Raw genomic sequence first — 16550 nt, forward strand, 5'->3', positions numbered from 1 at the left:
CGATTTCCAATAGACTGAGCATTCGAGCACATTACGTAAAGGTTAATGTTTAAGTAGCCGCTGGACAAATTTTAAAAGTACATGTATACGATATTGTTAATAATAAGAAAGGAATGTTTATATTACGTCATGTGTGACAATAAAACAAATAACTTCGTGAACATAAGTATCTGCTCAATGTTTTTTCAACATCTGTTTATCGATTTTCTTTCAATTAGCATCAAAGAAATTAGCTTCAGAATAGAAAATTCCCACAAGCGATGCTAGAATTTCTTATCTCATAACCATTGAACAGCCAACAATCGTTCAAGCATATTCATACAAACTCCAACCCCAAGAGAAGTCTGTCAATCTGAATCGACATTCAATGTTGTCGTTTTACCTTTTGGGAATCATTTCGTGGTGTTACATTACCGCGCTGTCATAGCACATACTTCCATTACATGCGCAATGCATTATGGTGGACCGCCTCCGTGGTCGAGTGGTTAGAGTCGATGACTCCTAATCCAGTTACCTCTCTGGCGTGGGTTCGATCCCCGGGAGATGCCTTGGTAGTTTTGCGCGGAGGAAGGTAGTCTAGTACTGGTGTAACTCTCCAGGAACAATGGTTAGGAAACCACCCGCCTATATAACTGAAATACTGTTGGGAAAAGGCGTAAAATGAAACAAACAAACAAACAAAAGCATTATGGTAGTATGACCCAATATCTATAAGTCATTTGACATGCATCTTCTCATAAAAAACATGTGTTCGTAGCAGTACTTGTCGACAACGGAAGTATGTTTTTTTCAATGGACATAGTGGTGTCCAAACTTCGTCGATGCCCTCGATCAGTTGACATCACACATCTCCAGATATCAAATCTTCGGAAGCAAAGATGCGCCACCTTCGTGATTAGGTTTTATAACGGTATACCGTTACATACAACATGCATTACACTCAACGCGCAACACTTCTTCATCTATCTCTATGCATATACGAAATGCTGTCTCTTTTGTAAACAACAAAATAAACTTCATTAGGGCCAAATATAATAAAATGTGAGTGAAAGAATGTCTACAGAGTCGAAATAAATTAATAAAAACTTAAATTTCACACTTCAATGAGACCGAATTATCTAATTGCTCCTTACCGGTTGTTTGCATTTGTTTCCAAAATAATGAAAATATAACAAATTTAGATTTTACTGAACTTTTCGTAAACACTTAAGATGTGCATGGTAAATATTCACGTGCCTGCATAAAATCTCACCGCTTCTCCAACAAGGTCGTTTACCGTGCCCATTTAATTGAGAAAAATAACATATACATGTATTTAAGGTAAAATAGAGGACTGGGAAATTCTTACCCACGAGTACTCTATTTCTTCAGGAACCCGCACAGGCCCGATTCCATCAGAAGCAAATCCTCGTTCTAACACAACTATGTGTTTATAAAGCCTTTTCTTGGATTGTTTGAAATATTTAATGCCTAGTGAGAAGTACGTCATGACGATATATCATCTAACATGTTTGTCAGTCTCAAATAAATGCAAAATCCATGCTAAAAGGAAAATACAGGAAATCCATTCATTTAAAAGTAGTATGTCTAGTTAGTGTGTACATTTAATCGTTCGTGTCTTCCCTTGGTAAACGATTCAGTTTTACATTTTTCCCTTATCAACAAACTGCTTCTTTCTGTAACATGAATTTCTTGTGTATCATTAAAGAAATAACAGTTTTCCTAAGATGTGATATCGTTAATGAACCACTATATGTGTTTGTTTTTAAATGTATATATCTTTACGTGTGCTACAAGTAGAATAAATCTTTATTGTGATTGTGATATACATGTATGTATTGAAAGAAATAATAAAAGTCTGCGTCAGTTAATTACCATGACATTATTAAACTTGTTTTCTGATCTAAGTATAAAGTAGATTGGTCCACAATGGACACATTTTCGAATAGGTATAATTCCAAATATGGATAAAAACATAAGAAATTTATCATTTGGGTACTGTTATAAACTATTCTTGAAAAAAAACTGTGATAGAGTTTTAAGTGACTTATGATTTAGTATGAACATTTATTATATACTTAAAGATTAAATAATGATGAAATAAAATGAGCCGCGTCACGACAAAACCAACGAAATGCGTTTGCGGCCAGCATGGATTCAGACCAGCCTGCGCATCCACGCAGTCTAATTAGGATCCATGCTGTTCGCTATCAGTTTCTCTACTTGTAATAGGGTTTGTAAGCGAACAGTATGGATCCTGATCAGACTGCGCGGATGCGCTGGCTGGTCTGATCCATGCTGGTCGCAAACGCATTACGTTGATTTTGTCGTGACGCGGCTCATTAATGCGTATTTTTATTCTCCTTATTTTCACTGTAAAAAATATTTTTCACTGCAGTGAAACATATTTTCCGTATTTTCACTGGTGTTTTGACGGACTTCTTTCTTTTAAATTCTATTTATATTATAATAAACAGACATTTCAAATTTTTTTCAATAAATACATGACTTATTTTCATCTTGTGGCATGAAAATTATCATATTTCACTCATGGCTAACGCCACTCATGAAATATTTATTTTCATACCACTCGATGAAAATAATTCATGTATTTATAGGAATAATTTGAATATCCTCTATTTATATGATAAATAATAATATTGTATTCTATAACAATGTGTTAACTGCTATATAAAGATTTAATACACTTGTTACTATATATAGTAACAAAATTGCCTATGATTTCAACTGATTATGAGTGTCACGTGACCTATTATGAGTTTGCGGCCCGGGGCCGAGAACTAGTTATCAGCCCGCAGAACATGTGCACGTGCACAAACTGATACAATGACGTCACATTTAACGTCATCAAACAGTTAACTGTAAAAGTGAAAGTAGGTTGTCAGCACGAATCGCTTTATTTTTATTATGAGACCTTAAGCGTATTTAGTACAAACAGATTTTTGTTACTATTGAAATTTGAAGAAATAATACGACAAATTCATTCCGAAAAAAATGAAAATAAAACTTGCTTCTTGGTACACACAAACAGAAAACATCTCTGTACAGAACAGTAGAAGAGTAGACAAGAATTTCAACGAAAGAACTTCAAAGTCTATTTGTTTTGATTATGTTTTTGTTATTTTTTTTGTTGTTTTTTTAAATGCTACTATTAGATCTACCAAGTGTATTAAAGACATTAATACACGTCAGCGTAGGGCCGGAAGGTGATAATCGGCCCTGAATGAATAATGGCCCTCGGGCTAAAGCCCTCGGGTCCATTATTCATTTTGCGGGCCGATTATCACCTTCCGGCCCTCTCCTGCCGTGTATTAACCTCTTAATACCATTTATGTCGGATCATGTATCTCGCTTCATATAATTCTCTTTTGGTTTCGTATCAAGTATAATACTACAAATTATTAATATGATTATCATTTATTGTATTAAAGACCTTCAATTGTAAACCAGTTTTCTTGAAAAAAGCAAGTACATGTATATCGCTTTAATACTACATAAGATCGACAAGGTACTAAAGTTTCCTGCTGATATTCTTTTTAGTGTGCTGAAAGTTTATTACATTACGTTTTATTGCTATTGAGTTAACAGAAGAAAATGCTTGATATGCTTTTCAATTGTTAATTTTTTTCTTTACCAAAACAATTTTTTTGCCTTGCATCATTAGCTCTTGAATTTGTTTAAACGTTCAATATTTTATTTCACTCATTGCTGTATAATAGTTTCCATCTATATAGTTTTCCGCTCTTCGCAGACAAGCGTCATTGTATGTGTTAAATCACCTGGCATTTGTTTGTTGATGTTTCGTCTCACCAGCACATATCTTTAATACACTTTAATACATATCAAATCCATATTGTACGCAAATGAACAAAGTTCTGTCAAAACATTGATGATGTGAAATGAAGATGTCATTGACAATACTCTGGTTTTATTGCACCCGTACACAGCTGCAAAACTTATATTTGACGAGGCGCTAAAATTCAGTATTTAACACAACAACGTATAATAACCTTGTATTATCAGTGAAATAAAATCCATATCATGCACAGTATATCACTCACACTGGGACTAGATTGTACTGATAAGGGGAGATCACTGCGTAGGAGATTGCTGAACTTGATTTGGCGAACATTTAATTTTCATGAATTTCCATAATAAGTGATTGTAGTGTTTTGTTCTATATGGCACATTTCTCGATTCAAATGTCATTATTTCTTTGTTTAATAAAAAAGTTAAAAATTACTCCGCGATTATGACTTTAAATTTAAAATAACGTTTCTTTACGTAGCGTCCGCGCAGCAGTTGAACGTCTGACGTTATCTTTTAACGTGAGTCTGTTTCCCGCGCGTCGTTGAAAACAAATGAAAATGGCTGTTAGTTAGTTTTTCGTGAATATGATATAATCACACATCGACGTGAAAAAACATTGCAATTTTATTGGGATATATAGCAAATTCGCTCACAATTAACAAATATGCTGTATTTATTATGTACTTATAAATGAAATGAAATATTGAGAAATATTGATGCAATAAACTGCGTATTTTCATTTTCCGTATTTTAACTATAAAATTATTTTTTTTCACTACAGTGAAACATATTTTCTGTATTTTCACTGGTGTATTGCCGGACTACTTTTTCTAAATTCAGCCAACAAGATTTAAACAAAATTTAAGAGTAAATCTTTCAAATTGTAATATCAAAGAGAAAAATGTATGTAATAAACAGAAAATTCAAGATTTTTCAATAAAATACAGGATTTACTTTCATCTTGTGGTATGAAAATTTTCATATTTCACTCGTGGCTACCGCCACTCATGAAATATTTATTTTCATACCACTCGATGAAAATAAATCCTGTATTTATAGAATAAACTTGAATATCCTCTATCTATTTAATGCTAACTAGTGAAAACTGGCCATCACTCACACTATGACTGAAATAGCTTTGCGAACCTCTAGCATACCTTTTAATTCCTAATTCAGTAAAGTTGTGAGATTACATAAAAAATAATTGTTGCTTTTGGTTGGCATATTTCTCGCTTCAAATATCAACTAAAAATTACACCGCAATGATGACAATAAACTTGAATTTCTTTTTTCCGCAGTCGTTGAACGTTACGTGTGTATGTTACCCCCCGCGTCGTTGAAAACAGTTGAAATTGCTGTTTTCTTTTCTTGAACGGATTTAATAAGAAATTATTTGTTGTTCATGATAATGCCATATATCATACGTCACTCCACTTCTTTCTTACTTCTGTGCAGCTTCTTTCGCAGGTCGAAACAGAATACACTTTTGCGATTATCTGGACCCATTTTTTTTGTTTTCTTTTAATTTGTGATTATTTCAGAAAAAATTGCTGAAAAGAAGTGACTTGCTCTCAGTTTCCTCTCTTGCAAGTACCTGAAGTTCATTTGTAGAAAAAATTGTCCTCAATTTTCTTGACTCAGACATTTTTTTAAACTTATTTCAACTATGATATAAAATAGTGCAAAAATATGTATGCATCAATGTCAAAAATAGGCTATGCTTTTATTGTTTCTACTCAAAATGTTTGAAATATGTATAAAATGTGACCCTACCCCACACATTTTAAATAGTTGTTTGACCATTTGCCTACATGGAATGCCTTGTTCAAAATATCCCTAAAATTTACCAAAATGAGGGCCTGTTTACAAAGATTGCTTAAATTTTGTTAAAAGTACATGTAAATTGGTTGGTCTTGTCAAATATAAAATACTTTTACCGTCTAGTGTTTAATTTATTAGACTTTGAAAATATCAGGTATTTGATAATAAATTTGGCATAATTTAGCAAATAAATACCGATAATAATTTTATCATTAAAATGAAACACCTTTTTCATACCAAGAGTGATACGAGAGACATATAAATAATATTCTAAGAAAAAAAACTGCCTCATCTGGGACTTGAACCCACGTCCCTCAGTTTCTATACAGAAGACCGTAGTTCTAGCCTCTTCAAAGTCGAGTTAGGTGGGTCATGCGTTAACTACACAAAGTCACCTCATATACGATGTCGTAAATTACGTTTGAGAAACGAGATCGTTAAGGTGTCCTTCCAGACAATGAAATAAGGACATCTTAGTTATATCGTAGCAATCTCGTAAGTTTAGTCACAACTTTAAGATACGAGAATTTTTCGAGACAACCACCCCAGGGGTGGATTGTCTCCAAAGCCTCGTTTCCCTTACGACTATCGTAACACTGACTGCGTAAGACCATCGTAGCATTTTTTCTGATTGTCTCGAAGAATTTTTAATTTACGAAGCACTGTAAACATCCCAGACTACGATAAGGAATATAATTGGATCCCATCTTGTTAATTTAGCTTCATTTTTATTTCATCAAGAGTAAAAAAAATCCATGTCACTCAATCAAGTCTCTTTTTCGTGTTTACAGTCCAAAGATTCTATATCAAATGCATATTGAACTCCAGATAGCTAACGCCTCGCCAAATATAAGTTTTCCAGCTGTGTACGAGTCCAATAGAATTCAGTATTGTACATTACAACTTATAATAACCTCATATTAACAGTGAAATAAAATCCATATCACCCACAGTAAAACACTCACACTGAGACTAGATTGTACTGATAAGGGGAGATCACTGCGTAGAAATTGCTAGTATAGTTTTGCTGCATGTTTCTGTAAGTTTGTAAATTTTCATAATAAGTTATTGTAGCGTTTTGTTATAAATGGCATATTTCTCGATTTAAATGTTATTATTTCTCTGTATAAAAAAACTTAAAAATTACGCCGCAAATGTAATATAACTATAAGTTTAAAATTCGCGTCCGCTCATCTGTTTCCCGCGCGTAATTGAAAACAATTGAAAATTGCCGTTTTCTCCATTTTGTAGGCATTAGATAAAAAGAAAATGTTTCAGTTAGCAATTCGTGAATATGCTATACATCACACATCGGAGTGAGAAAATATTGCACTTTTATTGGGATATATATAGCATACATAGCATATTCGCTCACAATTAACAAAAATACTCTATCTATATCTATGCTTTCCAGTGCAGTGAAAACTGAGTTATATCAGTGACATAAAATTCATATCACCTTTGGCGTACGTTATGATTTTCTTATTCAGTAAACTTGTAATTTACATAATAAGTAATTGTTGTGTTTTCCCGATTCAAATATCAATATTTTTCTAAAACAGTTAAAAATTACACCGCAATGGTGACAATAAACTTGAATTACTTTTTTGCGCAGCGTTTGCGCAGACGTTGAACGTCTGACGTAATCTTTTTTTACGTACGTCTGTTACCCCTGCGTCGTTGAAAACAGTAAAAAATGTTGTTTTCTTCACTTTAGGCATTCAATAAAACACTGTTTATTTTCATAATTATGCCATATATCACACGTCACACCACTTCTTTCTTACTTCTGTGCAGCTTCTTTCACAGGACAAAACTGAATTCACCTTTGAGCCCATTTTTTGTTTTCTTTTCATTTGTGATTATGTCAGAAAATTGCTGATCTATTGCAAGTATCTCAAGTATATTTGTGGAAGAATTTGGCCTCCATTTTCTTGACTCCGCCATTTTTTTAAACTTATTTCAACTATGATATAGAATACTACAAAAATATGCATGCGAGGGTTATGTTTTAACAACACATATTCACCCTTGTGCATATACGACATCGTAAATTACGTTTGAGAAACGAGATCGTTAAGGTGTCCTTTCAGTCAATGAAATAAAGACATCTTAGTTATACCGTAGCAATCTCGTAAGTTTAGTCACAACTTTAAGATACGAGAATTTTTCGAGACAACCATTCCAGTTCCTTGTACGGTACGATCTGTTGTGGAACCATTAAAAATCTGGATTGAGCCTCTTTATTTCTAGTTTTATTAAAGGGAGGTAACTTGTCTGAATTAATTAGCTGTGCGTGCAGTCCTTTCTATGTTGAAAGTTGTAGATTGAAAAAAAACGTCAGGATGTGTCAATATGCCACCACTGGGGAAAACAAAAACATTTAAGATGGCTTCAAAGATAGGTGACATATTATAAGAAATTAATTATCATACTCAACAAGATCATAAGTGCATAATTATCTAGATGAAATGTTTTTTTCAATTACGGTATAGGAATAATTTTCAAACACACGTTTATAGTAATTTAGGAAGATACCAAAGTCATCTCGTCTCATTGCTTGATTGCAGCGCTTTTGGTGAAACAGATACGTCGTTTTGCAATGTTACCTAAAATGACCAGTAAGATTTTATTGACTCAGAATATATACGGTCTCTTGCTATAAATTAACGTTTAAAAAATCAATGAAAAAAATTTACTGCGTATATCTCACGAATCTTATCAAAAGTCTACCGAAAATTATTATATCGTGTAATCAGTAATGATAGGTTATTAAATGAAACAATGGATATATTGAAATGTTTTTATTTTATATGGTTTGGTTATTTACATGATTTATAATTTGTCTATTATAGGAGATAGTGGCAACTAGTTAAGATAGATGAGTCTAGCCTGCAGCGTCATTTGTGACATCTGTTTGAGAATATAGAAGGTTTATATTTATTACATGTCTTCATAAAACATCAGTTAACTAACAATACTGAACGTGTGAGAAAATCATATATGAATACAAAAAAAAGTGAGCAGCTAAAAATCGGACATGTTTTGTTATTTGAATAGTTTTGTTATGTTAGTTATATCTTAAGGAGACAGCATCGGTTCAAGTGAATGTCTGATATTAAATAATTTCATTCAAGTACACTGCTAAAGACTATGAAGTTGTTATAGGGGAAACTATGTTTACGACTTATAATTGTATCTGATTATTTAACTTAATAAAATCATTTGTGTATTTTGCACCTGGGTCTCCATATTCTTTGTACAAACCAAAATGATATACGGTTAATATTAAACAAAGAGATTATTTTGAAATTATAAGTGTCTATTTTAAGGGGAAGTCAAGATAACATTAGAAAGATCACGTTTGCTACTAAAATAAGAGCAAAATGATTTTCAATGAAGCATTTTTTTACGTTTAATTCCATTAATTTGTACAACTATTTAAAAAAAAGTTTTTGTTATTAATAAAAGGTATTTTAAGATAAATATTTCGAAGTTGAATATATAGTACGATACTGTTATGACTGGAGGCAACTCTATACCCGTGCGTTCACGCCATAACATACCATATACAAACGTGTCCTTGCATTTTATAATATCACACTCCCTACCTCACCTGATATGATTAAATGTTTACCAATAAAGCAGATTACACGTTGTAATGGTATCAATTTATCCCAACTATATAGAACATACCTTTAATCTGTATAATTGTTTTTATATTGATGTATAAACGACCATCTCATCATACTCTGTAATGAAGACACTCATCTGGGTGTATTTTTTCTTTCAAATTCAGATTTTACTAAACAGTCTATATGCAAATTAATGATTTGATTTTTATGTAATGAATTTTTCATGTACATTTAAAATAAATATGAAAAAAGATAAATTAAAGTATGTAATTAAACTATTTTTTCAATTAATTTCAATTATTTATAAATGTTTGTGTATGCTGATTAACTAGATATATAAAAAGGTTACACCGGCCATAAAGTGATGGGCATATTGACATTTTCATTACTTTTTTATTGTTTTTTATTACAACATAAAACAGTCGAGGACAAAAACTCAATAATACAAAACGTAAATATATTTTTCACTGAAATGAGTCATTTACAACAATTATTTTACCACCTTTTATCAAAGTGTTCACAGTCCAGAGTTTAAGTACAGCTTACATTGCAGCTGACCGAGAATTGATGGTGTTGCCGACCCCTGTTGTAGTAACGTCACCACTATAAGTATCCTTACACACAAGCTTTTTAACGGACTCACGAAAACGAGAACCGGTTAAACAATAAAGGATAAAGTTTGCTGAATTATTTATATACATCAACATGTTGACTAATGCCCACCATGGGTCTTGAAGTTGAATATTTCTGGGCACATCCTTTGGAATCCAGTATGGTTCACCAATGAAATATATACATACAGGCGCAGTGCATGCAATAAAGACAAAATTAAGACAGACGAGGAGTATTGTCATGTTTGACGTTCTTTCATTACCAGATGATGCTTGTGTTTGTGATGTTGTGGGCGCCACTTGTGTCTTTACCTTACGGCTACTCGACAACAGCTTGTAGATGATACAGATGTTTCCTGTACTCAACAACGCAAATGGTATCAATGAATATTTACATAAATCAATCCAAGTCCACACCTTTCCAAAGAACTGTTCGTAGGCGTCCGTTAATGGTGCACAAGGAATAACTATTGTTGTCTCATTTGCAATCGTTATCTCAAGTTTCCCAAAGCCATACAGTAAATGCGAGTTTATAGCTAATGCTAATGAAACTATCATAATTAAAACAATTTTGGCGCGATTTTTTGTGCAAATTGCTTTACTTTTGTATGGGCACAGAGTCGAAATGAGACGTTCGACAGTGATGGCGGTTAAAATCCACACGGGTACATCTGCGCACGTGTACATGAGCCACCAATGGACTTTACATAACACAGGGTGAATGTGTCTAATGTCACTGTCAAATGAATATTTGATCCATTGTCTTAACAATCCAATATATAGAGCACACAAGTCGGCGACGGCGAGCCCCAAAAGATATACCGACGATGACCAGCGGTTGAACTTCCGGCTTGACAGCACAATAATTGATAGTACATTACCCACAGTTCCAAACACTATCAATATCGGCGATACTATCTGCCAGACGAGAACGCCAGCACGAAGTTCCGCCACGGAGCGGAAATGGGAGTATTGCGAAGCTGTCATTGTCCAGTTAGTCCTACAAAATATCTGAATGATAACTTTTGGTTATGAGTATAAAAATATTTCTTATTTACGAATATTCCAATATTTAAATAAATTTCATTAAAATTAATATTAATGATCCACTTTAAGATATCTTTAAGTGAGAAGTTATTAAAAAATTACGTCAACTCTTTTGTGCCAGCTGCTAGTTAGAAATATTTGTTAGGAAAAATAATTCCTGACAGTAAACATTAATAGCTCAGATGAGCGCAAAGATGAAAATAACTGACAGTAGACTTGATATGTAGTCATCATCGGAATTTATTCCACCACTAAAAGCCACAGAATTTATTCCCATCGTTTGTAAATGGATCTTCTCTCACAAATACGCGATACTAGATATAAATATCGGCAGTCACTAGCTTTATGACAACTGTTATCCTAAATAACTTTTTATTATAATTGTTACAGTAAAACTGCAAAGACACTGTACAATGTATGCATACACGTGTAACATAGTTCGAGATTAATGTACACCAGTTTATTATATACTAATAACTAATAAATCGAAAATTGAGAAATATTGATGAAATGAAATGCTAATTTTCATTTTCCGTATGTTTCACTCGTGTCTTGTCGGACTACTTTTTTCTAAATTAAGCCTATACACAGTATTAAAATGATATTTTTCAAATCATGTAGCTAAAAATGCGGAAAAGTATATAATAAACAAAACATTCAAGTTTTTCTATAAAATTAATACAAGATTTTTTTTATCTAGTGTTATGGACATTATTATATTTCACATGTGGCTACCTAACTCATGAAATATTTACTTTTGATACCACTCAATGAAAATAAATCCTGTATTCATTGAAAAAAAACTTGAATATCTTTTATTTATTACATTTTATTTTGCAGTTTTAGTTTTTGTTCTTTACAAATATTATGAATAACTAGAATGTTTTCAATGATGAGAAAGTAGTACAATGTATTAGTTGAACCTTAATTGTTTATTTTCATTGCAAAACTGTTGATGGGGTTTTAGTGTGTTGACTGTATTAAGAATGTATATGTACAATGTTTATATACGGATTGTACAGTATGACTTGTAATATAGTTTTACATAATTAGATGACCAATGAAATATCATGTAAAGCACGATCCACTATAGATATGAAATAAGTTGCATACCATTTCTGTATATGTAAAGTCATGTTTCCTATTATAACCCATTACATATGTATATATTTAGTTATTGCATTATCTTTTAAACTCTAGAAAAAGGCACACACTTTGCAAGTGTATACTTAAAAAACCCAGACCATTAGGCGCCGCGTACACGCGTCGGCTAGTAGATATGCATTCGTTCATTCAGCAATTAGGAAAATTTCAGGCTTGCTTTTGTTTATTTATTTATTTATTCTTTTTTTTTGTTTTAACAAAACTACGCTATTTTCAGATTTCCTAATAAAAATAGCTTTTCTGGTGTACATCAGGTCACTGAGCTTTAAGGAATTAAACTAAACGTTTAACATAAGTGATAGTGCCATGTTTGAATATCAATTTCTTTTTATATTTCAATTTTTTGTTTACATAACAAATAACTTGTCAATGAGCCAGTTTACGTTCTAACACGACGGGAACCAAATTTGGATGGGGAATCAGGGACATGAATAAAATACGCAACGGATTTTTTTTGGCGCAACGGGTGCAATGCAATTGACATTTTTTTTTCCACAACGAACGCTTTTTCATGAAAAAAATAACATTTAAGTAATAAAACTGATAAACTGAATGAAAAAAGTAAGTTTGTTTGAATATGTATTACAAATATTTACAATAGGTTGTTTTGAAGGATTCTATGCTGATAAAATGACCGCAAAATGGACATATTCTTGGCGCAACGGAGATATTTTTCAATTAAAGGAACAATGTATGGTTGTAAATAACAATTATCAATTGAAAATAAATTATATATGAAAATTTAGTATCAACATAAAAGCGACAATACGACGCACAAAAGCGTTCCAAATTAGCCAACATAGTCTGAAAAAATATTGTATGACTATTGTTTTAGATAAAAAGAGCTTGAATTCTTCATAAGAACAGTATGGGTGAATTTTATGTTCTTTGGAGCAAGAATCCTCTATAATGTTTGAGATTTTTATGATTTCTGAATAGTATTTCGAATGCATTTAGTACACGTACTATTTCAAGCCATTTAGAGTGCTGTTATCTTAGGTTGTTAACTTTTAAATTGTTTTAATCTTGTCAAATACCACAATCATTGAATGAATTTGATTTGTAACCATAGGTGTCATTTCTCAACTAATTAATTACGTTCAATTTCAGGGTGCCGTTTTATCAACAAAGACGGTCGTAATTGCGATCTTATCTTACGACCGATGCTTACGACCGAGCATGCGGTTTCCGCACTACCGTTTTATGAACACGGTCGTAGGCCTTTAGTCGCAGCAAAGAACGTTTACGGTACAGTCGAAAGTACGTTTCCGGTCACGTGATTTCCCGCGCACCTGTCAATGTAAACATAACTGCATTTTTAATCGTAGGGCAAATTGAATATTGTAGAGAAAGACGGTGTGTGCCTCGTCGAAGCAGTCGCACTTGTAAGCGGCATGTCGGTCATCCTTAAAAATGACCAAGGATACAATTAATTAAAACCACTAACGACTATGTAAATATATCTCTTACACCCTTGTATATAGAATGGGCTGGTCGGTATGAATATTTTGAATAACGTATATATTATAATGACAGAGATTTCTAGTAACATTGAGTGAAATATGTAATGTTATTATTAAAATGAATCAATGCATTCAATTAAAAAAAGAATAAAAAAAAAATCGAAAGTCAATATAACACTTTTATGTGACGCAGAAAAGTATCTAATTAAGTTAGTATCCCACACATTGTAGTTTTTGCGTTTTTGAAATAAAATGATATTAAAAGATGCAATTTCATCACAGGCTTGTTCTTTTATATGAGACTAGATAATTAATGCATGTCTTGTCCGACGAAAAAAAAACATCAAAGTAAAGCACATTGTATTTACTATGTCTATCCTGCTGTAATTTTAAAACGCTGAAAAGTTTTATTTTGAAAATATTGACTTAAATCATTAACGCACATGTAAACTGGTGGAAAAGTAGATCAGTTGGTTGAGGTCAAATTGTTACCCCAAAGTTACACAGGCACATATGCAAATTTTGACTTCAAGCAAACGACCGCATTTTATGGTCATGAAAAACCCCAACAAAACGGTATATATTTTTCATTTTGTTATATGTAAAGGTTGCATTATGAAAACAATCTTACATTTGATACACTCATACCTACTACAACAATCTTACATTTGGTACACTCATACCTGCTACAACAATCTTACATTTGATACACTCATACCTACTACAACAATCTTACATTTGATACACTCATACCTACTACAACAATCTTACATTTGATACACTCATACCTACTACAACAATCTTACATTTGATACACTCATACCTACTACAACAATCTTACATTTGATACACTCATACCTTCTACAACAATCTTACATTTGATACACTCATACCTTCTACAACAATCTTACATTTGATACACTCATACCTACTACAACAATCTTACATTTGATACACTCATACCTACTACAACAATCTTACATTTGGTACACTCATACCTACAACAACAATCTTACATTTGATACACTCATACCTACTACAACAATCTTACATTTGGATACACTCATACCTACTACAACAATCTTACATTTGATACAACTTATACATTCTACAACAATCTTACATTTGATACACTCATACCTACTACAACAATCTTACATTTGATACACTCATACCTACAACAACAATCTTACATTTGGTACACTCATACCTTCTACAACAATCTTACATTTGATACACTCATACCTACAACAACAATCTTACATTTGGTACACTCATACCTTCTACAACAATCTTACATTTGGTACACTTATACCTACTACAACAATCTTACATTTGATACACTTATACATTCTACAACAATCTTACATTTGATACACTCATACCTACTACAACAATCTTACATTTGATACACTTATACCTTCTACAACAATCTTACATTTGATACACTCATACCTACAACAACAATCTTACATTTGGTACACTCATACCTTCTACAACAATCTTACATTTGGATACACTCATACCTTCTACAACAATCTTACATTTGATACACTCATAGCTACTACAACAATCTTACATTTGATACACTTATACATTCAACAACAATCTTACATTTGATACACTCATACCTACTACAACAATCTTACATTTGATACACTTATACCTTCTACAACAATCTTACATTTGATACACTCATACCTACAACAACAATCTTACATTTGGTACACTCATACCTTCTACAACAATCTTACATTTGATACACTTATACCTTCTACAACAATCTTACATTTGATACACTCATACCTACTACAACAATCTTACATTTGATACACTTATACCTTCTACAACAATCTTACATTTGGTACACTCATACCTACTACAACAATCTTACATTTGGTACACTCATACCTTCTACAACAATCTTACATTTGATACACTCATACCTTCTACAACAATCTTACATTTGATACACTTATACCTTCTACAACAATCTTACATTTGATACACTCATACCTTCAACAACAATCTTACATTTGATACACGCATACCTTCTACAACAATCTTACATTTAATACACTTATACATTCTACAACAATCTTACATTTGATACACTCATACCTACAACAACAATCTTACATTTGGTACACTCATACCTACAACAACAATCTTACATTTGATACTACATTTGATTTACTTAATGCATTATTTACTGATTGAGTGGCCATGGTCAATCTGGCTAGATGTAAATAGTTTCACAAACAATATTGTCTTCTGAAATTCTAATGCTTTACGACATATTACATGTTTCGATGAGTAATTTCAAAAATAGAAATTGTGAAATAGTCTTGGAAGTAGCCTTCCGTAACCTTTCAATTTTGAAACAAATCTTGTCAAGTAAATGCCTGACAAAGAGAATGCTATTCGAAACATCTGCTTTTTAGGGATACATTTACAATTTAAGAAGTTCGTTATAAACTTACAATTTTGCGATATTTTTAGTGGTAAAATCATTAATAATTTATCACTTACATTTAATGAGTACTAAATACATTTTTTATTACTTCTACATCAAATATAAATAGCACTTGGCTGCACTATGTAAAGTTATTGATTACACAGTGATATATCCATCTTGAGCTCCACCAAATATTTTAAGATTGCGGATCGAAAATAAGTCATGTAAGTTAGTACTCAGAATTTAAACCGGCCCCTTCAGAACTTTGGAAACCGACGTGCATTGATGTGTATCATATTACCGCACATTTAGTTTATTTCTCGAGTTTATACCCCGAAGTGCGTTTGACCCCAAAGTGCGCTGTGAAGTTTACCGCACTATAGGGTTGACTCCAGCGTTCGTTTGACCCAAAAAGTGTATTGTTACACGGGCAGAAGAAATGTGCGCTTGTTAAGTCTTTTTATCTTGCAATCGATTGCTGCACAATATTTCATAGGAAATTATGTCTATAAAAAGAGAC

At 32.4% G+C, this 16550-nt stretch overlaps 1 protein-coding gene across 2 annotated transcripts; it reads right to left on the bottom strand.

The window, feature by feature from the left end:
* Positions 1-9641: 9641 nt before the first annotated feature.
* LOC132747389 (FMRFamide receptor-like) lies at positions 9642-11295 on the bottom strand. 2 transcript variants are annotated; one of them, XM_060736761.1, is made up of 2 exons: positions 11155-11295; positions 9642-10898 (listed from the first exon to the last, which is right to left on the bottom strand). In XM_060736761.1, the coding sequence occupies exons 1-2, from the start codon at positions 11220-11222 to the stop codon at positions 9830-9832; spliced, it is 1137 nt and encodes a 378-aa protein (XP_060592744.1). In that variant the 5' UTR covers positions 11223-11295; the 3' UTR covers positions 9642-9829. The 2 variants fall into 2 exon arrangements, with proteins under 2 accessions (XP_060592744.1, XP_060592745.1); XM_060736762.1 differs by having other exon boundaries at positions 11048-11272.
* Between the last annotated feature and the right edge of the window lie 5255 nt (positions 11296-16550).

Source organism: Ruditapes philippinarum, unplaced genomic scaffold, assembly GCF_026571515.1.
Source record: "Ruditapes philippinarum isolate M1 unplaced genomic scaffold, ASM2657151v2 ctg4138_1_1_1_1, whole genome shotgun sequence".
Taxonomy (NCBI): Eukaryota; Metazoa; Mollusca; class Bivalvia; order Venerida; family Veneridae; genus Ruditapes; species Ruditapes philippinarum.

Coding starts and splice junctions, on each gene's coding strand:
- LOC132747389 (XM_060736761.1), bottom strand. CDS start 11,222: ATGGGAATAAATTCTGTGGCTTTTAGTGGTGGAATAAATTCCGATGAT. Junction 10,899..11,154: donor GACTACATATCAAGTCTACT/GTCAGTTATTTT, acceptor GATATTTTGTAG/GACTAACTGGACAATGACAG.